The sequence below is a fragment of the Brachycentrus maculatus genome, unplaced genomic scaffold (assembly GCF_059751285.1).
Source record: "Brachycentrus maculatus isolate JH-2025_06_01 unplaced genomic scaffold, ASM5975128v1 h1tg000201l, whole genome shotgun sequence".
Lineage (NCBI taxonomy): Eukaryota > Metazoa > Arthropoda > Insecta > Trichoptera > Brachycentridae > Brachycentrus > Brachycentrus maculatus.
Genome location: NW_028280952.1, coordinates 280,172 through 305,908, shown reverse-complemented (window position 1 = coordinate 305,908; position 25,737 = coordinate 280,172). Strand labels below are relative to the sequence as shown.

The following is a 25,737-nucleotide window of genomic DNA, read 5'->3' as shown; positions in this document are numbered from 1 at the left end:
TGGACATCGCTTTTAGATCCACTCAAGGATTGGATTAATTTCGGGAACTTTTTGATCAAGGTGGTATGCCGTTTGGCATGTATCATGGGTCAAGAGAGAGTAATGTTTTAAGACACTTGAGAAAAAAGAGTACTAGGATTATGGAGTACTAGAGAGCAGCTGAAAACAAAATAAAAAGAAGATGACAAAAGGAAAGCGTTCCTCTAAGTCACTGTCCGGTCTATTATCCGTCTGTGTTGGAGAACCAGCCGCATTAGGGCAGCGGGAGCTATTCTCGGCTACTGCTTTAAGTTTACTATCAGCTAGTTGTATCTATTCTGTGGAAGGCAACAACTCGGTATGGGTCTACTATATTAGATTAACGTGTGACGTTGGATTTTGCGTGGTAACTTGCTACGGATTGCGGGAAGCATCTTTCAATTCCATGGCGAGTTTATATCCGAGTTCCGGTCGGCGATCTCTGCCTTCCACCATTCCTAATACCTGAAAGAGTTCGCAAATAATTATTTTCAAAAAAATATTATATTCAATAAAATACATACATAGTATGTAAGTCACCCAGATATTTTTACGACTTTTTTGTTATAACACGCATTTCCAAATTAGCACAAAAATCAGTTTCCAATATTCTTCAATATTATAACTTTCAATATAACCTAGTGACATAATTTGATTGCATTTGCATTTTGCAATGATAATAAATCTATACAATCACACAAATGCACACATCCATTTGGAAGAAACTCAACATACAACTAATACGGTGGAACCCCTTATCGAGTGATATTTCGCATAAAGAGTTACAGAGAGAGGCCAAGTGCGTTTTTCACAATGTTCACTTCCGCGGCTTGGGAAGGAGTTGGGAAGGAAAAAACTTTGGACAAAGAGCGTTGTCGAATGTGATTTTGAAACAGTACCTGCGGAGTCTACAGTCAACGAGATCTTGTTATTGGCCTGGGACGCGAGGTGTATAGCAACGATATTGAAGAGCTCGTGAAAGAGCACAGCCAAGAGCTGATGGAGTTGCATCGTGTTTCGCAGCAAGAAATTATGGAGGAGAGCTTATGATTGGAGGAGGACGAAGTAGCGGAGAATAATAATAATAATCTCCTAGCGCAATAAGAAATTCTGAAAACTGTCAAATGTACATTAAGAAGCATCACCCTAATAAGGAGGTGGCTTTTCATACTACAAATTAATTCGATGATATTGCTGCGACACATTTTTGCCAAATATTGAAGCGTCAGCAAAAACAAAATGTCTTTAGACAGTTTTCTAGTTAACCTTTTAACTGCCGGCAGGTAGATGTATGGCGGTACCCAGCACGCCGCTAATTTTACACCAAAAATAAAACCTTCTAAACATATTGTTATTGAAAGTGTAATAACGTTTATTTATAAAACTTACTAAATAAATTAAGAGCGCGCCAGTCGTGCAGTCATTTACCCATAATCATAAAATTAATTGTTCACGGGGCAGGGTTGTCACAAAATTTGTCATAGAAAATATGAAAACTAAATTACATATCAAAAGTAATTGTTTATGTTAGATTAATATTAAAAGTATACACACACACGCACTGTGATTTAAAAAATTTAAGAATTAAAAATCATCAGAATCGACACTAAAATCACTGTCATCAGATTCGGCAGTGACGGCAACTCGGGGATTATTGGACAACCCCGGGCGTGATCAGTTGTTCCGACGACAAAGCTCTCTTTAATTTACGTTTAAAGCGGTACAAACAAATTCTGTGTAAATTCTAAGTATGCAAAGATATTTTCAATAGATGTCACCATGCGTTTAATATATTTGTACATTTTAAATAATTGATTTTCTTTAGTAAAAACCCATTTAAAACGGCGCGTCTTAAGACGTAATTTTTGTATGAGCGGCGCTCCGTTCACAGAAAATTATGCGTCTTAAAACGCTTTTGGCAGTTAACCAGTTAATAATTTTTTTTTATTTATCATAAATTCATATTTTTCTTAACGTTTTTTCAGTCTAAATTAAATTCCAATTTGTTATACTATTTATAATTAATTTGATTTAAATGAACGTTAATAAAGAGATATGAAAAATTGAGTATTCTTTCAGCATGGAACGCATTATCGTATCTGACATTGATTTCTATGAGTAAGATGCTGGAACAAATTATGCTCGTTATAAGAGGTTCCACTGTAATACAATTCAACAATAGCACATTTTACGGCAGACATAGCTGTGCCGCTAGCCGGACACTCCATACATGTGTAATTTTACTACGACACCCTTACCGTCCATCTCTCTCACTCTATAATAATAGGTACTATAGGAGAGGAAAAGGAGAATACCAGTAACGGCCAGGGGACTGGGGGTTGCATATCCGTACTTGTACTAGCTTATGAGTTATACACCGCTATATGTCATAGTGGTTTTTTAAAATTTTTTTTTAAGGAATAACCCGCAGAGCGTCTTTTTTAGATGCTTGTCTGCAGGCAGGATAGTAAGGATAGGGAAGGTAAATGTAAAGATTTACCAAACAGACCAATTGAAAATAAATCTTTTTATCAAATTAATTTAGCAATTGAAGGGAATCGAACCCGCGACGCCAGTTTCGCAGTCGAGCGTCTACCCAACTACGCCACGGTGCCTGTCGATTGTCATGTGATTTTTCATTAATTAGTTGAAAAACTTGTGAAGAAATATGGTAAGCTGTGGGGGGTGCCTATCCCCAAACTCATATACAGTTGAACCTGGATTTTTATCTTATTTATTAGAGCGCCCGAGGGACTGGGACATTTAGCTCATGTAAAGATGTTTCCACGCTTCCTTGTTCCGAGGGATAAAATGACAGGACCTTAAGCCGCTCTCTTTTGACCCTTCCTTTCCGGTGATGTGTAACTAAATAGTACACACTGCTTGTAATAACTTTAATACTGCGATATACGTAACAAAAAATAAGTTCAGATTTTAAGTATTCCTCCATAATACATTTACGCCTTGAATGAAAAAAAAGCGTAACAATTACCATTTATAGGGCACATTGTAAAGATATTTTGTGAGAATTTGGAATATTTTATCAATACGATGCGAAAAATGTGCCAATGACTGACGTAGGTATATTCACGCTAAAACAAACCGTTATGCGACGCTATTCACATCTCACTCTTACTTTACTTGGTTATATCGGAACGCGAGATATGCCATCTCAGTTCTCAGTTGTTTTTAGTAATAAACCGAGTCGAGACTTGCGTCAGCAGTAGCTTTCGGGCAGCCAACCGAGGTGCTTGTCTCGCTCGTTTGAGAGTGTGAGTCGATGATTGTTTCATGTTTACAGCTATCAAACTTCAATCAACATCACTTTTTACTTCAAATATAATAAATTCAGGCAATTATCTATGCAATTGCAGTGGCGGTCGGTGACTTTTTGTAGATAGGATGCTGGACATCAAATGTTTATATACTCGTACTTACTACGCATTAGATATCAAATATGCACATCTAGACGCCAGCCCACAGACAAGATACAATTTACCTAATTGTATCTTGTTTGTGCCTCCCGTACCTCCGTCTAAAATTATCTCTATAAACCCATTAAGCGCCATAACTGAGACGGGACGATATATGCACGATGTCTTATAATAATAATATTTATATGATTTTGTACAGTGCCGTTTGTGTAAAAATAATATGTACATTAAGGTCGCTGTAGAAATATAAAAATACTTAAATTGCAGTATTGCTGTTTACGGATAGAAGTCCAAATCTTTTTACACTAAAATGGAAGGGATGCGGAGCATCCACAGCATGTATTGACGGACTGCGCCTGGTGTATTGACTACACAGAACCGGAAGATGCGGATTTTTTTGTCACAGTAAGGGGAAGGTTAAAGAGTTTTCACTGGTATCCAGGTTCAACTGTGTCATGACATTCATCCCGAAGAGTAATATTAAGAACATGCGCTCACATCCTCGGAGTGTACAATGACGCCGTTGTTATTGATGACGGTATTCTTGATTTTCTCAATATCAGGAAAGTCAACTCCTCGGCAGCAATCGTCGATCAGGATAGTGCGGTACCCGATGGCCATAGCATCCACGCATGTAGCTCCTGCCAACAGGAATAAAATGCTGATTAAACACCAGTTTAACTATTTTATTTATTTACTTCAAAGTCTGTAATTATATTGAACAAAGTCTTTAATTATACCTCCGAAGAATGCTTCTCAAGCTCCACTTGACATCGGAAAAGTTCAACATGATGATATCCATTGACAACACTAAAAGCACCATCATATCAAAGAGTCCAGTTAGATGCTAATTACTTGTAAACAATAGAACCGTTGAACAGGTGATGAAATTTAAGTATCTCGGAGTTGACATCATTAGCTACGGTGATCTATATGGTGAGACTCAGAAACAAATAAATAAGGCTGCAGTTATATCAGGATGCCTCAGAAACTCGGTGTGGAGGAACAAACACACGAGAATAGAAAGTAAAATGAAAATATACAAAACATGTGTTCGACCAATAGCCACTTATGAGATTGAGGCAAGAGCAGATACTTCCAGAATGAAATCTCGACTTCGAACCTCCGAGATGAAGACTTTCCGATCCATAACCGGAAACACATTGCGAGACCGAGTAAGAAATACCGACATCCGGAGCATGTGTAAGACGGAGGATATCGCGAGATGGGGACGACATCGAAGACGATACTGGAATGAACATATAAACAGAATGTCAGAAGACAGACTTCCACGTATCGCCTTTCAAGGTAACCCAGAAGGATGCAGACCTCGGAAAAGCTGGAAAAACAGCTGGTAGTCAACATCCCAAGAGCGACATGCAGAGGCACAAACAGATCCCTAGGATCTACAAAAAGAAGAAGAAGAAGAAAAACTGTAGAAAAATGCCACCTTTTATTTGATCTATCTTTGTACCTTAACCCTTTAAGGGCAGGAGGTATTAGTAAGGACATTCCCGGTAGGCCGTAACGTTTTAGAAAGAGTATAACCTAACAATTGTTTGTTTTGTTTATATATATTTAATGGATATTAACGAAGACTTACCAAATATGTACACTGCGTGATATTGAATATGTACATATGCAATCCTATTCAAAATAAATGCTTCATATAGGCATTTATTAACAGGTATAAAGATAAGCGTAAATTTAGTATGGCCAGCCTGGCGAGCGCGTAAGGTAGAGAACGGGTTAAATTTTTGCAAGTTTTAATAAAGACATTGGGTGTCTTTGACACACAGTATGTATTGGGCGTGCTTACACAGATTTTAAGAACAATTAACCATTGTCAAAAAGGAAGAGTTTTCATTACAAATTGTAATGCTGTCGGGATTATAAGGTGATAGGTAATATTACAGCGAGCCTCGGTGTGTCTGATTGCAGCAGGTAGGTATGTACTAACCGACACAGATGTCATAAGCCAGTCCGCAGATGTAGATATCCGTGGCGTTCTTCTGTCTCAGCTGTTCCGAGAGAGATGTTTCCGAGAGCTTCTTGTTGTCCCAGAACACGGAGTAAGAGTCCACTTCGGAGTTAGTTCCTTTGTAAACCTTTATTGAGTTCTCAACCACCTGCAAGGGGAAAATCAGTCCAAATTACTTAATGCGTTCATACCTAAAACAAATATTATTTTTAACAAAGAATATAAGAAAACTATATTTATTCTCTTTGGTATTTTATATATTTTTTATTTCTTAAGTTAGCTTATATTACAACTAATGTAAATTATTATATACACTTAATTTACTACATCTACATACTTATATATATTTACATTTCCTTACAGTTAACAAAACATGTATTTTTAAATTCTTTCAGACTCTTTTCATTCTTCACACATTCAGGCATCTCATCATACATTTTCAAACCCTTATACATTAAACTATTTTGCGACTCTGTTTTTTTCATAAATGGTAGTCTTATTTTATCCATATTTCTAGTTAAATGACATGACAATTTTTGTTTAAAACTATTTTATCCTTAAAATATTTTGGTAATTTATCGTTAAAAAATTTATGTATGAATATCAGCATGTTAAATTTTAATCTCTTTTTTATAGATAACCAGTTTAGTTCTTCTCTCATTTTTTCTATATTATTATGTTTATTTTTCTTAAGAACTATTCTCATCGCTTTATTTTGTATAATTTGTAATTTATTTAAATTTCCTTCATTTGCTAAATATAATATTGTTGAGTAGTAATCTATATGTGTAATAACGATAGTTATTTTATATTATTTTATTATATATGGGTTTATTTTATATTCCTCGACTATCCTTTCTGGTAAATGCCCTTAGTGTTTGCTGGCGTATGGACACACTAACAACGCGTGTGATTAATATTTTTGCATCCGATTGTAACTAGCGGATAACAATCTCGGTGAGTAACCATTCACGTGCTAACATAATTATTTTGTTGAAATGTCTGACCGCAAAGTTGATGCTTTAAATATTAATTATATTTTATTTCACAAAGACAAAAACGTGTAATGTGGTTTAAAAATATACGACATGCGCAAATTTTTTAAAAATTTAGGCAACATGGATATTCAACGATGGGCAGAATGGTGAATGTAAAATAGTGTATAAAGTATCACTTCAACAAATTATTGAAAATATATCTTTCTCAAATTTATTTGGCAATCGGTGGGAATTAAACCCGCGACGCCAGTTTCACAGTCAAGCATCAATCCAACTACGCCACGGCGCCTGTTTATAACATATTTTAAATAATGTGTTAATGTTCTTCCTCTTCCTCGAACCCTTTTTAACCAGTTAATTAAAAAAAATACAAATTAACATTTAAAAGAAACATAAATTATAAAAGATGATAATAAGGAGGGCAAAGGAAAAAGGGAGTTTAAGGAAGGAGGTAGAGGGAACAACTAAGGGAGGAGGTTTGATAGACAGTTAGGATTCTAATGATAAATAGTAATGTCGCAGACGTTTCTTAAAAGTTATTAGAAAATTTCATAATGTCTCTGTTGAAGATTAAGGTTAAGAGCACTCTCATTTTATTGAATACAAGTGGAGCCGCTTCAATTCTGCGTTGAAGTGGCTCGAGTAAGTTAACAGGTTAGTACGGCGTATTGAATAGCCAAATGTGGTCACCTTGAGGTCCTTGTGCAGCTCGGAGCCCCAGGTGTCCTGCACGCAGTGGCGCGGCCACAGGCGCTGCTTCATCTGCGGGGGCCCGGCGAATATCACCGTGTCGTACACTTGCGCCTTGTCAGCCGACACCTACAAGTCGCGCAAACGCATATATACATCGGATACTAAAATAACACTTTAACCCGGGGGTTCCCAATCTTTTTCAGCCTGCGGCGCACTTACAAGTTTATTATTTTATCACGGCGCCCTACTTTAGTAAGCTATTTGGAAAAGACAATGGACAAAAAGACAAATAGGTAGGTACCTACAATGATAGTAGTAGGGTAGAAAGATGCGAGCTCTCAAAAAAAAATTGTCGCTTTATAGATACCCGAGAATATTTGTGGTTTCGGATAATGATAGAGGATGGACTCACGGCGCCCCTCTTTACTTTCTACGGCGCACCAGGGCGCCGCGGCGCACACTTTGGGAACCCCTGCTTTAACTTATTATATTTAACCCATATATTTTATTTGTTCCCCTTTTGTTTGTGTGAATCCCTTTTCGGCATTTAAAGACAACAGCTGGAGGCGCGTTGCGGGAGCCTGGGTGAGGACCTATCCGACATTAGATCCGTGATAGTTCATAAGGAATTGTCACAAGGGGTGGTATCATACGTGATAAAAATAGTGAAGGACATTGGTTACATAAACCAAACTAAGATACAAAATGCCCAACCCTCTTCTAGTGGAAAGGAAGGTTTGCTGATGACAGTCAACAATCCGCCTTCTTCTTAGGAGTGCAACGTGGTTTCCTCCCAGCAATAAGCAAATGTTGAGAAGTTCCTGATTGGCCCACATTAGACTATCCCTCCTGTTCCCAAGATTCAAATAAAAACATATTTATTCAAACAAACATTTGTTTGAAAATGTCATAACTAGGCGAAACAATTGTCACATAACAGATTTTTATGTGTTTTTTCTAACAATAAAATACAATTACTAAGACTCAAAAAATCAGTGATTGATTTAACATTTAATACATGTATATAATAAAATAACAACTATATAATTTTTTCTACATGAATTTTATTTGACCAGCAACCGGGTTTCGTCGTAACCGACATCATCCGACTGGTCGCTGCTCAATAAAATTCATGTGGAAAAAATTAAATAGTCGTTATTTTATTATATAAAATGTAGTTCCACCAAGAAATATGGGTACAGAACTTAAATTGAATACATGGGTACATAGTATTGGATTGCGAGTGACGGGGCGGTGTGTGCAGAACTCCGAATGTGGGGGGGTGTGTGCTGTGACAGTAGTATGCCGTGCGCCATGCGGAGTGCTTACCGGACTGGAGGGGTGCAGCTCTCTCATGGGCAGGTTGTCTATGAAGGACACGTGGTCGCTGGGATGCCAGTCCAGACTGTAAATGACGGCATCGAAAGGAGTCATCTCCAATAGGCGATTTATAGGAGCCACCACCTAAAAGGGGTAACATCAAACCTTCATTTAAACCGTTTATGTTCAAATCCCCATTGAATGTGCAATATGCGTACCATATTTCCTTGCATATCGACCTTTTTCACATCGGCGAGGGTGCCTTTAAGAGGAAAATATTACTTGCAGTGTAATTCTCGGTTATGTCCACTTTCTATCTGATTATTATATTATTCTTTTATCTACCTCTCCGTACGGAGAGGTAGATAAAATAATAATAAAATAATATATAATAATAATGAGTATTCAGGCATGTATGAATGTATACGTGTGTGTGTGTGTGTGTGTGTGTGTATGTCTCTGTATGTAACAACTCAATAATATGTATATTTTATGTAATATTTGATGTAAATTGTTATGTACATAAAAGAAAATAAAGAGTAAATCAGTACAAATACAATCTGTACATGAAATAGGAGTACTTTCCTGAGAGAGATTTAATGTACAGTATGAATACAAATACAAACTCTAAATGAAATAGGAGTTCTTTTTTCAGAGGATAGCATTCCTAAAATAAGGTTTTTAATAACTTTGAAAGACGTTGCTATGTAATTAATTTATTTACCTAACACTTTGAACAAATTTAATTGTGTATTGGGTATTTCTAGCTGCTAATATATTTGATAAATTGACATATATAAACCGAGAAAAGGTAATAAATACCCATTAAGGACATCTACAGTTGGAGTACAATCATAATAACAATATTGGAAATAAATATTAAGTACGAAGCTTATTGTAATAACCAGAAAAAAGGTGTACAAAAAAGATGTAAAAAAAATAAAGAAATATTAATGAAAGTATGTAATATAAAGGTTAACACTTTAAATACCTAACTAACTAACCATCACGCCGCTTCTCCGCAGGGGTAGGCAGAGAGAATAGAGCGCCACACCACTCTGTCCTTGCAAACATTCTTCGCCTCTTCCACGTTCATGCATCTCCTCATACATACCCGCCGATTGTTACGACTCCTAACCTGACCACTTTCAAGTATTTGGCATACCTGATCGTGCCATGTTTTTCTCGGTCTTCCTCTGCTTCTTTTCCTACTAACATTCGCCTCATAAATTTGTTTTACCGTTCTTTCGTCACTCATTCGTTCCACATGTCCAAACCATCTCAACACACCTTTCTTAATTTTATGGATAATGCTTATCTCAGCTTTGCATTCCTTCCTTATTTCACTATTCGCACATCTATCATACATCGTTTTGTCGCACATTCTTCTGAGAGATCGCATTTCGACTGCATTCTGTCTACTTTCATCCTTCTTTTGCCAACTTTAAATACCAACAAATAAAAAAAAAAATTAACTAATTTTATTTACCAACATAACATTGCACAAGTTGTAGTTCTGGATTTTGTTATCGATTCGTTACTGACTAAATTTAATTTATGTTGGAGAAATCGACTAATCGGTATTTTGTCATTTTCAGTTGGCAATGAAAAGCCAACTAGTTAGCTTTTGGTAGTTAATGTGTTAAGTAAGAAAAATAGATTTAAAATGGATATCACTAATTCACATGACTTTGAATTTATTCAAAAATTTCATTCATACACTGGATTACCCATCGGGCAAATGTCAATGCCCTCTTGCTACAAACTGTCAAGTGGTAAATGGATAAGACAATTGATTAACGAATCAATAAGTAAGAATCAAACTCACAATCTGCAAGAATAAATCGCTGGATTTGACCCACATAAATCGATACCAAGGTACCTCAACAGAGAAGAAAATATTAATGAGATTGTAATATAAAAAACCGGGTTTACGATTTGTAATTGGCTGGTTTCTGTAAACACTCTGTATAAATAGATTGTTTTCGGGAAACGCTTATAAGCATCTTTTACTACTGTTAGTAGAGAGCGGGTGACGCTTATAAGCATTCTATTTGCTTAATTTAAGTAGAGCGCGAGAGACGCCGAAAACAGATGGGAATCGGGTTTGCGATTACTCGTGATTAGTATACTGAGGGTCTGGCGGCAGAATGTCATCGTCATAATCCATCGCGAATATGCTAAATCGTAAATAAAAAATTCCCAAATATTAAGCGATGTTGTTATAGCAAATGATGATCAGTTATAGCAAATAAAAACTTATCAGCGGAAGCTAAAGTGGCAGTGCACAGCGGAGTCCTGGTTCCGACTCTAATGTATGGAAGTGAAACATGGAGTTGGCAATAGAAGGATGAAAGTAGATTGAATGCAGTCGAAATGCGATCTCTCAGAAGAATGTGCGACAAAACGATGTATGATAGATGTGCGAATAGTGAAATAAGGAAGGAATGCAAAGCTGAGATAAGCATTATCCATAAAATTAAGAAAGGTGTGTTGAGATGGTTTGGACATGTAGAACGAATGAGTGAGGAAAGAACGGTAAAACAAATTTATGAGGCGAATGTAAATGGAAAAAGGAGCAGAGGAAGACCGAGAAAAACATGGCACGATCAGGTATGCCAAATACTTGAAAGTGATCAGGTTAGGAGTCGTAACAATCGGCGGGTATGTATGAGGAGATGCATGAACGTGGAAGAGGCGAAGAATGTTTGCAAAGATAGAGTGGTGTGGCATTCTATTCTCTCTGCCTACCCCTGCGGGGAAGTGGCGTGTTGGTTAATTAGTTAGTTAGTTTAGCGATGGTTGTTTATCATTATTTCAAAGTTTTTAAGAGTGAAAACATTGGGAGAATTTCTTGGAGCATGCGAGTAGGGGCTTTATGTTTCCGACGCCACCTCGAGCAAACTTATAACGACCAAACTAACTTCAATTTGCATAACGACGAGAGAAAAAAATCATCGCGGAACTTCGACACAACTTGCGGAGAAAGTTTTCCCATTCCAGTAGTAAAATAAAAAACTTTTCGCCTCGGGCCTCTTCAAAACTCCATCAATCCTCCATCTGACAATTGCGAAAGTTGGAAACCGCAATCTGACGGTAGCGGCTCTCAGTTAGTTCGGGGAGGGGGGACCTACTTCACCGTGTGAGAGCTCCCCTCAATGACTCGGAGAGAATAGAGCTGTCAGGGTTTGGTAATACACGCGCCGGTGAGGGGGCGTCGAGCACTGAAATGTACCGCAAAAGGAAATCACAGATAATGTTACATTTAGTATTTATTGCGAGAAATTGTTAGGCGATGGTATATTGGCCAAATCGTAAGTCAGTCGATACTCTTTGGCACTCGATCCTTACCAGGGGCGGCATCATCCAATGAGACAAATTAAATAATAAAGAAAATCTACTAAATTAAGAATCTAACAGACAAAAATTAAATTAAACACTCTCCTTATCATTCATCGTTCAACGTTCACTTTGTGTAATACCATTTTAAAGTGGTTTTACACAAAGTGAACGTTGAATGATAGGATAGGAGAGTGTTATATTAACCTACCACAAAGTTAACAATGCTTTTAATATACAAAATATAAAAAATCTAATTAGCTTAAATGGTGCAAAAAGACACTTAGTAATAAATTAATAATAATAACAAAACCCTTATCCGCACCCCAATCATGCAAAGGGCACCACGTTGTATAAACGTAGTGTTATCTTGATCATTCACACATGAAGGAAAGGTGATCAGCCCTCCGCTTCAGGTACCAGTTCAGGGTAATATTGAATAAATATTAGAGTGAAAAAATCACTCATATTTATTCGACCCCCCCTGGTGTTAACTTGATCGTTAATAATACGGAAAAAAGGTGATGCCTCCTGCGCTCCTGGAGCGAGGAATAAGAAAGAGAAAAAAAAAATGGAATAGCAGTAATGATTAGGGCATTCGGAGTTGCGTACTGGTACTCGAATGAGGTGTACGAGTCCCTTGAGGAAATGGAAATACATTATTATGATCATAAAAAAACGGTGAAATTTGAAAAATATGCGATTGTTTATTAAATTTGAACAAATATTAAACTTTACTTCAAGTGTCACTTGCACTGTCTATCACGCAGGTAATTATGCAGTCCATAATGATCTAAAATATGTCAGAATCGCGCTTAGTTCCAATATTGATGGAAATGAAAGGTCATAATTTTGCATGTAACGGTGAAATGATACATTGTAGAAGTAATATTAAACTTGTAAGTGAATAGACGGCACGGGCCAATAGACCTGCCACAATAGGAGTATTACGGGCCGTTTCTAAGCCTATTATCGGCTAAAATAGCTCCCATTTATTGGTTAGGGGGCAACCCTAGCGCCACTACACCCCACTACACTCTGCCAGCCTGAGACTAGGGCTATACATGGCATAGGGTATGCACAAACAAACTGAACATTTACATAACGTTTTGAATGTATACATAGCTCACTCCTTTCAAGAACGTCATAAATCAAACAACTTGATTTTTCAGTAGAACGTTTTTAAAGTTTAAAAATATAATACAATGTATTGAAAATAAATATCAAGCCAACTTTTGAACTTTTTACTGTGCAACAGATCTTTTTAGGTAAAACCTGAAGGTTTTTTCTCCATTTGAAAAATATTTAGTATTTTTTAAAAATAATCAAACAATAACTTTTCTTCAAAATGTAAAAACAACACTTTCTGCCCTGTAGCGGGTAAATATTAAGTTAAAAATATGCCGCTTTTGCTGGGATATAGTACATTTTCTGGGCATTCCGAAAACATGCTTATCCTGTTGTTTCTTAGTCTATTTCGTAGACTCTTGCCAAATATGCTTCTTAGAGCCTTCATTTCTGACACACTTAGCGCGTTTTTTTGTTACTATGGTGTCTGCTCTGCTTTCGATCCCATATGTCATGATGGGTTAAGTATGCTCAAATCAAATACTCCAACACGCATGTTGTTTACTACTAGCTCTTTGCCTGCTTGGCCCTTTGCACAGAACTCAATAAAACCATTATTTTGCTTGCAATGCAATGCGTCCAAAAACTTCCGTCATTAAGAAAGAAAAACAGAAAAGGACGATTTGAGTTTTAAATTTTTGTTTTTATAATTTTCAGTCAGAGTTAGGTCGTTCACGTTGGTTATCAAAGCTTCATACGCATTATTTCTTGATTTTTTTATAAAGGGGCGATCACGGATTCTAGAGGCATTCATCACTTTGATATAAATTTACAAATTTATATGTTTTCTCATCCCCAGCCAGACATTTTGGAGCGAGGTCATGCACGGAAATCTATTGCGAACTTCATTGATAATAGCATGCTCATAAGCAAACCTGTTCAGACGCGCTCAAAACACGCCCTCTCCGCCTGCGCTGCAAATAGCATGGCGATAATCTAACGACTGTCGATTTTTGGGCGTGCTCAAAATGAGCACCGATTTACATATGTGTAATATTCACTATTAAAACTATGAAAATAACACTACTCAAATTTTTGGAACTCATACATATATTATAAATCTCATATTGATTAATGTTTGAGTTCATGCCAGCATCTATGGTTGGTTTGAGAAAGCGTTTATTTAGCGACGAACCTTTTATTTAGATGTATACGCGGTTCTAACTGGATTATTTTACATACTGGGAGACGGGTAAAACAATGTAATTAGGAAAAGAAGCAAAGGAAGACCGAGAAAAACATGGCACGATCAGGTATGCCAAATACTTGAAAGTGGTCAGGTTTGGAGTCGTAACAATCGGCGGGTATGTATGAGGAGATGCATGAACGTGGAAGAGGCGAAGAATGTTTGCAAAGACAGAGTGGTGTGGCGTTCTATTCTCTCTGCCTACCCCTGCGGAGAAGCGGCGTGATGGTTAGTTAGTTAGAGACGTAATGAAAACATGATTTTCAATTTTCATACATTATTTTTTTAATTAAAAATTTGAATATCTTCACAGTGTAGTTTAAAATACACATAAAATAAATCATTGTCTTTTACAATAGATTTTTTTAAATGATAATAATTGACAGTCAGTTATGAGTCACCCTGTAGTGGAGGTGTACTGTAGCTGTGTGGGGTGTATATAGCAATATTGCATGTCGGGGCTGTAATATGACTCGGTTCCAGGCACCCGGTGCCTCGCTTCACAGTCGGACTTAATTAAGCCAATGGTGCTAAATATAAACACCTTTGGAGTTACGCCGGCAGCTTTAGTGGGGGAAACCACCGCTCAATTAATTACAAACGTATAGTATACGGCAGTGTTCCGCAAACTTTTTCTATTCAACGTACACCTACCAAATTAAAAAAAATTCAGGGGTGCATTTTAACATATTATGTTTAATGCGAAATGTGAGCCTACTTAACTGAGCACAGGCAATCAAAATTTGGAGCAATTGTGTTATTTTTACAAAACTAGACTTTTTTCCGCGGCACACCAACTAATTACCATGGTTCATACTCCTCTCGGACAGCCAGGCTCTGTTGAGATAAGATCTAAACTAACCTATGAATGCATAGAGGCTCTAAACCGCCTGGCCGAGAGAAACGCAGTAAGGCTGGTTTGGGTGCCCGGGCATTGTGGTGTCATGGGCAACGAGGCTGCCGATAAATTTGCAAGAACTGGTGCTGAGAGGCCACCAATGAGCCCTGAACCCATATGCGGACTGACACTCAGAACTATCAAGTTCAATCTGAAAAACTAGGCCATGGACAAGAGCCAAGAGATCTGGTCCAACAGCTCGGGGATGAAATACGCAAACGAACTGATCATGGGGTATTCCCAGAAATTCACCACAGAAGCTCTTAAGCTTAGCAAAAAAAAATTAAGGATCCTAACCAGGACCTTGACAGGACACTGCAGACTGAGGAAACACATGACAAAAATTGGACTACATGACTCCCCAGTATGCAGATTTTGTATGGAGGATAACGAAACGCCAATCCACATTCTCTATAATTGTGACGCACTCGCTCACAAACGAAGTCACATCCTTGGAGGACCACTACTGGATTCCGAGAAGGTGAAGCTCCTACCACCAAGACAGGTCGTGAGTTACACGACACACGTAGGTCTTGGAAGTGAGCTGTGATACAGAGGGAGGTCACAATAGACCTAATATGGTCGCAGTGACATAAGGGATGCGAGATCCCTTGACCTCACAAAAAAATATCATCACGGTACACCAGTGTGCTGCGGCACACACTTTGTGAAACAATGGTATAGGGTATACATGGATATTCTGACACCCCAGTTACTGGCGCTTCTCACTTTGTATCATGCGAATATTACCGTTAAACATCATTCATTTATTTTTAATTAATTGATTTGGTGGTCACTTTGCGATAATATCTACTCATTTTTAATTTAAGTTTTACTTGGTAAATACCACTATTTCCTTTTCAAATCATTTTCAAAAACTATTTTACCTGTTAACCGGGGAGTTCACTTTTTAATTACGCAACATACAACAGGCGCGAACTCTGTCACGCCCGGTAGACGTAATTTTATGTTTTTTTATACTTAAAATAAATGAAAAGACTATGAAATACATATTTTTTCGTTTGTTTGTATATAAATCACAAAGAAAAATACAAAATTACAAATAAATAGAAAAAAATATCGACAAAAAAATGGAAACATCGAATTTTGATGGATACTTAAAAAAAACATGTTTTCTTTAATAAAAAGGTTGGAAATATAAAAAAATATAAGTAAATAATATATAATCGAACCCGGGGCCTCCAGAACGGTAACTCTTTATTGGAAAGAACTGCGTTATTAATTTTAATATTGTAAAAGTAGAAATGTCTAGAAAATCAATAAAAATTATTTTAAAAAAACATTTGCATGAAAAAATAAAATAATTTAAAAATTTTAAAAATGAAAATTACACCACGGAGGCGGACAAAACACACAAGTGGTAGAAAACAAGTGTTTTATTTATAATTTAGTTTAATAGATTAAAAAATGCTAAAATTTTATGATCATATCTAACTGTGTGGAATTTCTGAAGTGCAGCCAGTGGATAGTCTAATAGCTTGAGATATTAATAGGCCGTGTTGCATGATCATGAATTAGGGCAGTAAGCATTCATTCCGAGGTTAGGGGTAGGGGGAGCTTGGCTAGGGAGGGGGGAGGGGGGAAGGGGGCAATGCAGTTATTCAATGCCGCAAACAATTTGGAACAACCAATGAATTTTTATGTCTCACGAGAGAATGTACAACTCACATTTATGAGCCATGAATTAACTTTACTTGTGTAAACTTATCAGGTTTTTACATTCGGGTATGGTAAAGAGCGTGTTTTTGCAGTTTTTTAAGGTATTAAAATAACTATTTTTTATTTAAGTTATGCTAAGTAAATACCGTAGAACGGGGCTGCTTGAACTTTGATGTGTTACTTGAGCCCAGTACAAAAAAAATTAGATCTGTATTTGGTCTACAATAATGAATGAATCGACATGATTCATTGTTTCCCTGACAGGTGACACTTATTGTCACCATACGTTCATTATTGTAGACTAAATACGGATTTCTTTTTTACTGGACTCTTGTAACACATCAAAGTTCAAGTACCACTTTTTCTTAAAATCTATTGTGACTCGTGTAACTCGATGCATCTTGCACCATTTTCCGTATGTGAAGCTAATTCAAAATTTCAGAATTTCATTCATGGTTCGGCAGTCACTATGTGGTAAAATCTATTTATTTTTAATTTAAGTTTTACATAGTAAATACCACTATTTGTGGTATTTACTAAGTAAAACTATATTTTTGAGTAGGGTCATTGGGACATTAAAGGTTGAAGAGGGGGTAGGAGCTGTTTCTTATTTTTATTTATTTATTTAATTTTTATTTTTTATTTCTTACCAGTCCCTTCAACGTCCCAAGGACCTAACTCTAAAATTTAGTTTTACTTAGTAAATACCACAAATAGTGGTTGGTAAAAATTTAGAATTAGCTTCACATACGGTGTTTGAAAATGATGAGGGATGCATGGAAACACGAGTCACAGTAGATTTTGAGAAATAGTGGTATTTAATAAGAACAACTTGAATTAAAAATGGATAGATTTAATTACAAAGTGGCTGTCAATTTAATTAATAGAATTATTAAAATAACTATTAACGTCGCAACATTTTGGACACAACCAATAAAATAGCTGGTCAAAGTACAGTAAGTTCAGATCTTGTATACAAATAAAGGGTCTCTGCTAAATAAAAGCTTTTTAAATCCAATCATGGATGGTTGTTGTGTCGTAGAGCTTCATGAGATTGATCACATATATAGGACTTATATAGGAATTTGGGTAGCCTGGTTGTCAATCATGGGTAGAATGGTGAATGTTACACCTGTGTAAAGCGATCACTTAAACCAGCCTATGACAGGTCGCAAGCCCTGTACTTAATACCCAGACTTCCATATTCTTCTTCATCTATGTTGAGATTTTAATGAAAAAAACAACACATTTTGTTTTAATGTAAATAATTTTTTCCGTACATGTATTTTAGAGATTGCTAATGTAATAATATATTATCGTGAAGATGCCTTAACTTTGATGATAAATAATTGCAATTTTGTAGGAATGATTAAAAGTTTTGAGTTTGTTTGAAATATGATGCGAGGAAGTATCAAAACTTTCTGAAGAAACTAACTTTACTGCCGCACATCATGCAACCTTCAACAACATGATCAACCTTCTAATTATTCCGCACTAGCAAACCTTTTTCATGAAATGAAATAGCAATGAAAAAAAGAAACAACTTTTTCCATATAAATTAATGCATCATTTACATACATCATAAATATACGGTTGAAAAAATACACACTGGCATACATTTTTCAACCATATTTTATTTTTATAAAATGAAATAACTCTGTTATAACCACTTTTTTATTAATACAATTTAACCTCCCTGTTTCAACAAGAACCTTGTCATCATCAGGGTTTATATTAATTTAAAAACATTAAAACCATTATAATACTCTCACCAAAAAACTTCCACACACTTCATAAATATCCTAAATCGTAATTGAATTGAAAAGGATTGGTCTCCAAAAAAAATTTGAGAGCTGCCTTAGAAAATGCTCATCAGGGATTTGAAAAACATTTTGTAACTTTGTAGCGCAACGCCCATAATTCAAACCTCAATTTCTCTGGTGCCAATGTTGATATTGATTGGGTTAAACACACAACTTCTTTTCTTCCTTTATTAACAGCTTAAGCCAATTTGTACATAATATATTACATGTCGCTCACTCCTTTCAAGAACGTCATAAATCAAAAAACTAGATTTTTCAGGAGAACGTTTTTAATGTTAAAAAATATAATATAATGTATTAAAAAGAAATATCAAGCCACTTATTAAACATTTTACTGTACAACAAATCTTTTTAGGTTAAACCTGAAGGTTTTTTCTACATTTGAAAAATATTTAATTTATTTAAAAAAAGAATTAAACAATACCTTTTCTTCAAAATGCAATAACAACACTTTCTGCCCTGTAGCGGGTAAATATTAAGTTTAAAATATGCCTCTTTTGCTGGGATATAGTACATTTTTTGGGCATTACGAAAACATGCACAACTCAAAATTGACGATTTTTGATTTATGACGTTCTTGAAAGGAGTGAGCGATGTATACTTTATGATAAAACAATATGTTTTCTCTTTTTAAGTAATAATATATAAATTATTGGTTCAAAAATCAACTGAATAATACTTATCTCTAAACAAGGATGAAACAAGGAATTGTGCATTAGCCTGAGATATTATTATTGCTTTATAGTTAGAAAGTGACATATTCCCGACATCGATACGGTCCGCGAAATCATTGCCGAGGTTTTGCATTCGGTGAATGGGAGTATTGAATCCAGACACTGTCCGGCTGTTATTACAAAAAAAATATACAACGGATTCTCGTGTTTCTGGTTGGGGGGAAAATATTTACAATTTGCAATAAGAAGGGACATTCTAAAATGTTTAAAATTAAAATTTTTGTATAAATTAATCAGATCAAATAGTTTTCTCATTTTAATTTTAATTTTATTAAATTTAGTAAACAAAGCGATTGATTATAATGCGAATAATCCCCGGGTGAATTTATTTTGAATTTAACGTACTTTAAAAAATTATTTTGTACCCTTTCTATTGATTGTGAATGAATCCAGTGGTTTGGTGTCCAAACTGATGAATTGTATTCCAACGTGTTATACTAATGATGTATGCAAGAATTCAAGTGTATTTATACTATCCAAGTTTTATAATTACAAATTAGGTGATATTTCACTTACGTCTATTCCATTTTGTTGGGGATTGCAGTTGCTAAGACTAAGCGTTCCCGATATAAAGTCATTTTGGACGTCCACTATCAGGAATGCACTAACCGGCCTAACAATCTGGAACAAATTGTTTATTATCGTTTTATGCAGGGTCACATGGGAACATAACCTTCGCAGATTTGAACAATCAATCGATGGAAGAAAGGAAGAATTTAGAAAATATATTGAAAAAAAGAAAACAACAATAAATTAGCTAAAAGAAAGTAACACACTTTGGCCTAAAGTAATTTCAACGCTTATGTGCATTGTTAAAGAGATATATTTCTATGAAGGAATTTCTGAATTCTAAATGTTTAAAACCTTATAAAATCTTCCATTTAAAATTTTATACACATAATGAATTTTATACATTTACTTTGAATGTTTCCAAATGCTCAATTTTATTAATATCTCAACATAGATTAAGTTTTTCAAACTTGATTAGTGTGGTTGTCAATCATGGATATAAAGTGATACTTCAACCAGCCAGTGACAGGTTTCAATACCCATACATCCATATTCCCATATACATGTTGAGATAGATTTTTATCCGCACCCAATGGTGCATAGTGCACTGCACCGCATCGACGCAGTATAATCCTAATAGTTAATTATATGATTGATCATTTTTGCGCCTCAGATTAGTGTCCGGGTGACATTGCATGTAAAACAATACTAGAGTAAAAATTACATAACACTCTCCTTATCATTCATAGTTCACTTTGTGTAATACCACTTCAAACTAACCACTTTTAAGTGGTATTACACAAAGTGAACTATGAATGATAAGGAGATTGTTATATTACCGTACCACAAAGTTAACAATGCTTTTAATATACAAAATATAAAAATTATATATCTATTTGGTTCCCCTGGGATTCGAACCTGGGACCTCCGGCACGGTTGTCGAATGCGCTGACCATTACATATAGAGGCAGATTTTTGAAAAAAAAAACTCCAGCGGAGAAAATCTAGCATATGGGAACAAAAATTTGGACAAACAAGTTTTTTATTCATATAATTACATAAAGCAATATGTGAATTTTAATTTTTATTGCAAATAAATTGGTCCCATCTGAGCTACTACCCCTTTCCGGAGTAGAAATTGTTTTATTTCTCACTATCGGTCCCCGAGAGTTGTTGCGAAGACTATGCTTACAATTTTAATCCAATGGTTCCAACAGAAGAGGAATTCTTCTTTGTCAATGTATCCATCGTTGTTTTTATCAAATACGGAGAAAATATGGCGTCCTTTCTCTTCGTCTAGCGGGTAGATGTGTCCTTTGTCGTTCCTAAACAGGGCCCGACAAACCAAGCGGAACTCGTCCGGGCTCAGGCGGCCATCCCTGCAAAGTCAGAACATAGTTGGCCTTCAAACATACGCATATGACCAATAGATTTCTCTAGTGAAGTTCTAGTGAATCAAGAACGTTTCAAAATTGGTTCATATATATATAGAACTTGAGAATTTGAGAAGTGTGGTTGAATTGGGGAAGTGATCACTTTACTTGTGTGTAAAGTGATCACTTAAACCAGCCTATGACGGTCGTCAGCCCCGTAAATGCCCAGACTTCCATATTCTTCTTCATCTTTGATGAGATGTCAAAAAATAATATACGCATATGTGATTGCAACAGTGAGGTGCTTCTTCTGACTCTTATTCACATTCATAGGGCAATGCACCGGATTGTCACAATGTCAAGTTGTTCGTTAATTTGTGAAAGCAATGTGTACCGTCCTGCCCTTCCGGTACTAGTCCAGGGTAATAGAAAAAAATTTCATAATGATAAATCTTATTCATACTTAAATATAAAAATTAAAATTTTTTAAATATTTCAAAACATGAATCAACATCATAATGCGGGATGAAGTAAACTTTTCCATCGTATGTCACACCATTGCTCAACATCATAATGCGGATGAAGTAAACATTTCTATCTTATCTCACACCATCGCTCAACATCATAATGCGGATGAAGTAAACATTTCTATCTTATCTCACACCATCGCTCAACATCATAATGCGGGATGAAGTAAACATTTCTATCTTATCTCACACCATCGCTCAACATCATAATGCGGGGTGAAGTAAACATTTCTATCTTATCTCACACCATCGCTCAACATCATAATGCGGATGAAGTAAACATTTCTATCTTATCTCACACCATCGCTCAACATCATAATGCGGATGAAGTAAACATTTCTATCTTATCTCACACCATCGCTCAACATCATAATGCGGGATGAAGTAAACATTTCTATCTTATCTCACACCATCTCTCAACATCATAATGCGGGATGAAGTAAACATTTCTATCTTATCTCACACCATCGCTCAACATCATAATGCGGGATGAAGTAAACATTTCTATCGTATCTCCACCATCACTCAACATTATAATACGGGATGAAGTAAACATTTCCATCGTATCTCACACCATCACTCAACATTATAATGGGGGATGAAGTAAACTTTTCCATCGTATCTCACACCATCGCTCAACATCATAATGCGGGATGAAGTAAACATTTCTATCGTATCTCCACCATCACTCAACATTATAATACGGGATGAAGTAAACATTTCCATCGTATCTCACACCATCACTCAACATTATAATGGGGGATGAAGTAAACTTTTCCATCGTATCTCACACCATCGCTCAACATCATAATGCGGGATGAAGTAAACATTTCTATCGTATCTCCACCATCACTCAACATTATAATACGGGATGAAGTAAACATTTCCATCGTATCTCCACCATCACTCAACATTATAATGCGGGATGAAGTAAACATTTCCATCGTATCTCACACCATCCCTCAACATCATAATGAGGATGAAGTTAACTTTTCCATCGTATCTCACACCATCGCTCAACATCAAAATGCGAGATGAAGTAAACTATTCCATCACATCTCACACCATCATACTATGAGATAAAGTTTGAAAAAATAAAAAATTGTAACAAAGAATAATTCTTATATCCTTAAGCTATCAGATATATTCTTATTTTTCCTCTTCTATAGTACCTACTCTTTCTTCTCACTACTATTTCCTTTCCCATTTAGCAGCAATTTCCTTCACCCTATCCTGGGTTCCATCACTTACGTCATCTGCATCCCATCAAACATATTTCATTCCTATATTTAAGAATCTAGAACGAGAGGCTGATCATTCTGCCTTCGTATAATTAACAAAAGGGTTGACACCTCACCCATCCAATATGGTGTCCCATGCACTTCTTCAGTGCAGATGGGAGTCAGAAGAAAAACATTCTCATTCTACCCATAATTGGCAATCACATATTTTCTAGACTATTCATTTAAAACACATGTTTGAATTGTTATAGTTTTAAACTAAAAGTGCAATTTATTTCAATATTAGATATAATATATCACACTCCTTTCAAGAACATCATAAATCAAAAATCGTCAATTTTCAGTTGTGCATGTTTTCGGAATGCCCAGAAAATGTACTATATCCCAGCAAAAGCGGCATATTTTTAACTTAATATTTACCCCCTAAAAGGTTTTACCTAAAAAGATATGTTGCACAGTAAAAATTTCAATAAGTGGCTTGATATTTATTTTTAATACATTGTACTATATTTTTAAACTTTAAAAACGTTCTCCTGTAATATCAAGTTTTTTGAATTATGAGTTCTTGAAAGGAGTGAGCGATATCGCTCACTCCTTTCAAGAACGTCATAAATCAAAAATCGACAATTTTCAGTTGTGCATGTTTTCGGAATGCCCAGAAAATGTACTATATCCCAGCAAAAGCGGCATATTTTTAACTTAATATTTACCCGCTACAGGGGCAGAAAGTGTTGTTTTTGGATTTTGAAGAAAATATATTTTTCAATTATTTTTTTAGTATACTAAATATTTTTCAAATGGAAAAAAAACCTTTAGGTTTTACCTAAAAAGATCTGTTGCACAGTTAAAAGTTCAATAAGTGGCTGGATATTTATTTTTAATACATTGTATTATATTTTTAAACTTTTAAAACGTTCTCCTGAAAAATCAAGTATTTTGATTTATGACGTTCTTGAAAGGAGTGATCGATATGTGCAGGGTTTTTTTTATTTTATTTAAAAATCTATAAGATGAAACAATGTTTTTGCTTACGTAATTACAATCTATATTTATATAATTGGTCAAAATGATAAAATATGGTATTGTAATGAATATTCAAATGATATTTGAATAGAATTTTTTTTTTGACATGAAATGAGTTACAGGACCTTTTTGTTAAAAAAAGCCCTGGATATGATTATTTTAAAATAAATAAAATAAATAAAGGAATTTTATCTTATCAGGAAATTTACGAAAAAGTTACTCATTTTTTATCAGTAGATAAAAAAATTGTTTTAAATAATTGTTTTTAAATAATCATATCCGTTCTAAGAATTGCAGACGATTTTCAACCAATCGAATGTCCGCATATTTTTACCCGCGCAGTCCTTATCAAACTACCGGCAAAATTAAACGGAAGCGTAAGGCGGAGCATATTTGTTGTATGTATTGTTGAAAAAAAACATATCTACGGGCCTAGTGAGAGATAACTCAGAAATAAATTGAAGATAATCCGAAGGGTTATAGCTATAACGCAAAATAAATGTTTTACGATTAGTGGTTGGGGGTAACCTCCAATGTTTACGTCAGTTTGACAGGAGACGCAATTTGAATTGTGCACTCACCCGTCTTTGTCGAAAGTCGAAAAACATGCGTCCATTTCACTCCACTGAATATTTCCCACTATATCACTACTTTCCATCACTTTAGCTGACTGGAACCAAGTGGCACGACTCGGCAAAGAATCGCTCTTATAATCGTACTTCAATCCCCACCGGTTCTCCCAGGCAACGGAGGGCCTGATTATTGTTAGGCACTAGGTAACGCGACGTCAAACAGAATTTACTGAATGGACGAAAAATAAAACGGACGATTATATAACTATGTCATGTGTAACCTGCATTATTATCGGCGAACGAATTACCACTTTCCCGATGCTGACATTTTTGACAGATCATTCCCGATGGGTGTTTCTTATTACTTACATTCATCTTAAAGTACATTGGATGATGCATTCCATAGGTGTGAATCACAATAACACTATTTTACAACTCTGTGGCTAGTTTCAATTACCAAAAATATTAAATTATATATAAAAAAAAAATTAAACCAGCCGACTTCATCACAAAAGTATTGAAATTCAAATATTCAAATGGAGCGTAAAATATTTTCTAGTTTCCGTTTCGTGTTCAGAGTTGCACTATTACAAAAATCAATTGATAATTTTTAATATTTGGGTACCTACCCTTTCATATTTTATGTTTCCGCTTAGTATAATAAATAAAAAGTCACGGAATTTAAATGTCAAATACTATTCCTTTTGGGTTTTATCTCTGCCCACCTACTTGATTACTGAATACGTGTAATCATTTGACAAGACATCAAACCTTGTAGATAATCATTATGGATTTATTTACAAGCACGCATATAAAACTAAATAAACTATAAACATTTCGATGACAAATTCTCTTTTTAAATTATCATTTTAACTTTTATTTTTCTCGTTAAAATCATCTACACTTAAAAGGATACAAAGCAAATTATTTTGTAATAAATATATTATAAAATAATTTGTTTTGTTGCCTTTTGTTTTAAATTATCGGGGTACAGGTAGATATTGAGACCTCGGCATATTATATTGCGTGAGGATATGTTTTCTTCAGCGTAATTAATTAGTTAATTCAAAGCGGGAAGATAATTATTACTTAAATCACCGTACATCATGGTTAAATAAATCCATTAAAACAATTTTTGAGTTAATAATTTATTATTAATCATTCATATAGTTTTAATCAGGGGTTTTTACTACGTAACGCGGTGGAGCGGCGTTCCGGCATCTTTTTTCGCAGATTTTTTTATTTTTTATTTTCAAATT

The 25,737-nt window shown here is 35.3% G+C and overlaps 1 protein-coding gene across 2 annotated transcripts; it reads right to left on the bottom strand.

Moving 5' to 3' along the window:
* Positions 1-36: 36 nt before the first annotated feature.
* On the bottom strand, positions 37-25,066 carry Naam (Nicotinamide amidase). Of its 2 annotated transcripts, none has more exons than XM_088263555.1 (8): positions 24,848-25,066; positions 20,935-21,121; positions 19,749-19,853; positions 8,454-8,588; positions 7,122-7,250; positions 5,413-5,581; positions 3,951-4,093; positions 37-483 (listed from the first exon to the last, which is right to left on the bottom strand). In XM_088263555.1, coding segments are annotated over exons 1-8 (960 nt in total). In that variant the 5' UTR covers positions 24,850-25,066; the 3' UTR covers positions 37-393. The 2 variants fall into 2 exon arrangements, with proteins under 2 accessions (XP_088119681.1, XP_088119680.1); XM_088263554.1 differs by lacking the exon at positions 24,848-25,066 and adding an exon at positions 24,488-24,713.
* Between the last annotated feature and the right edge of the window lie 671 nt (positions 25,067-25,737).

Coding starts and splice junctions, on each gene's coding strand:
- Naam (XM_088263554.1), bottom strand. CDS start 24,564: ATGGAAAGTAGTGATATAGTGGGAAATATTCAGTGGAGTGAAATGGAC. Junction 19,854..20,934: donor GGAACCATTGGATTAAAATT/GTAAGCATAGTC, acceptor AATTTGTTCCAG/ATTGTTAGGCCGGTTAGTGC. Junction 8,589..19,748: donor CCCAACAAAATGGAATAGAC/GTAAGTGAAATA, acceptor TACCCCTTTTAG/GTGGTGGCTCCTATAAATCG.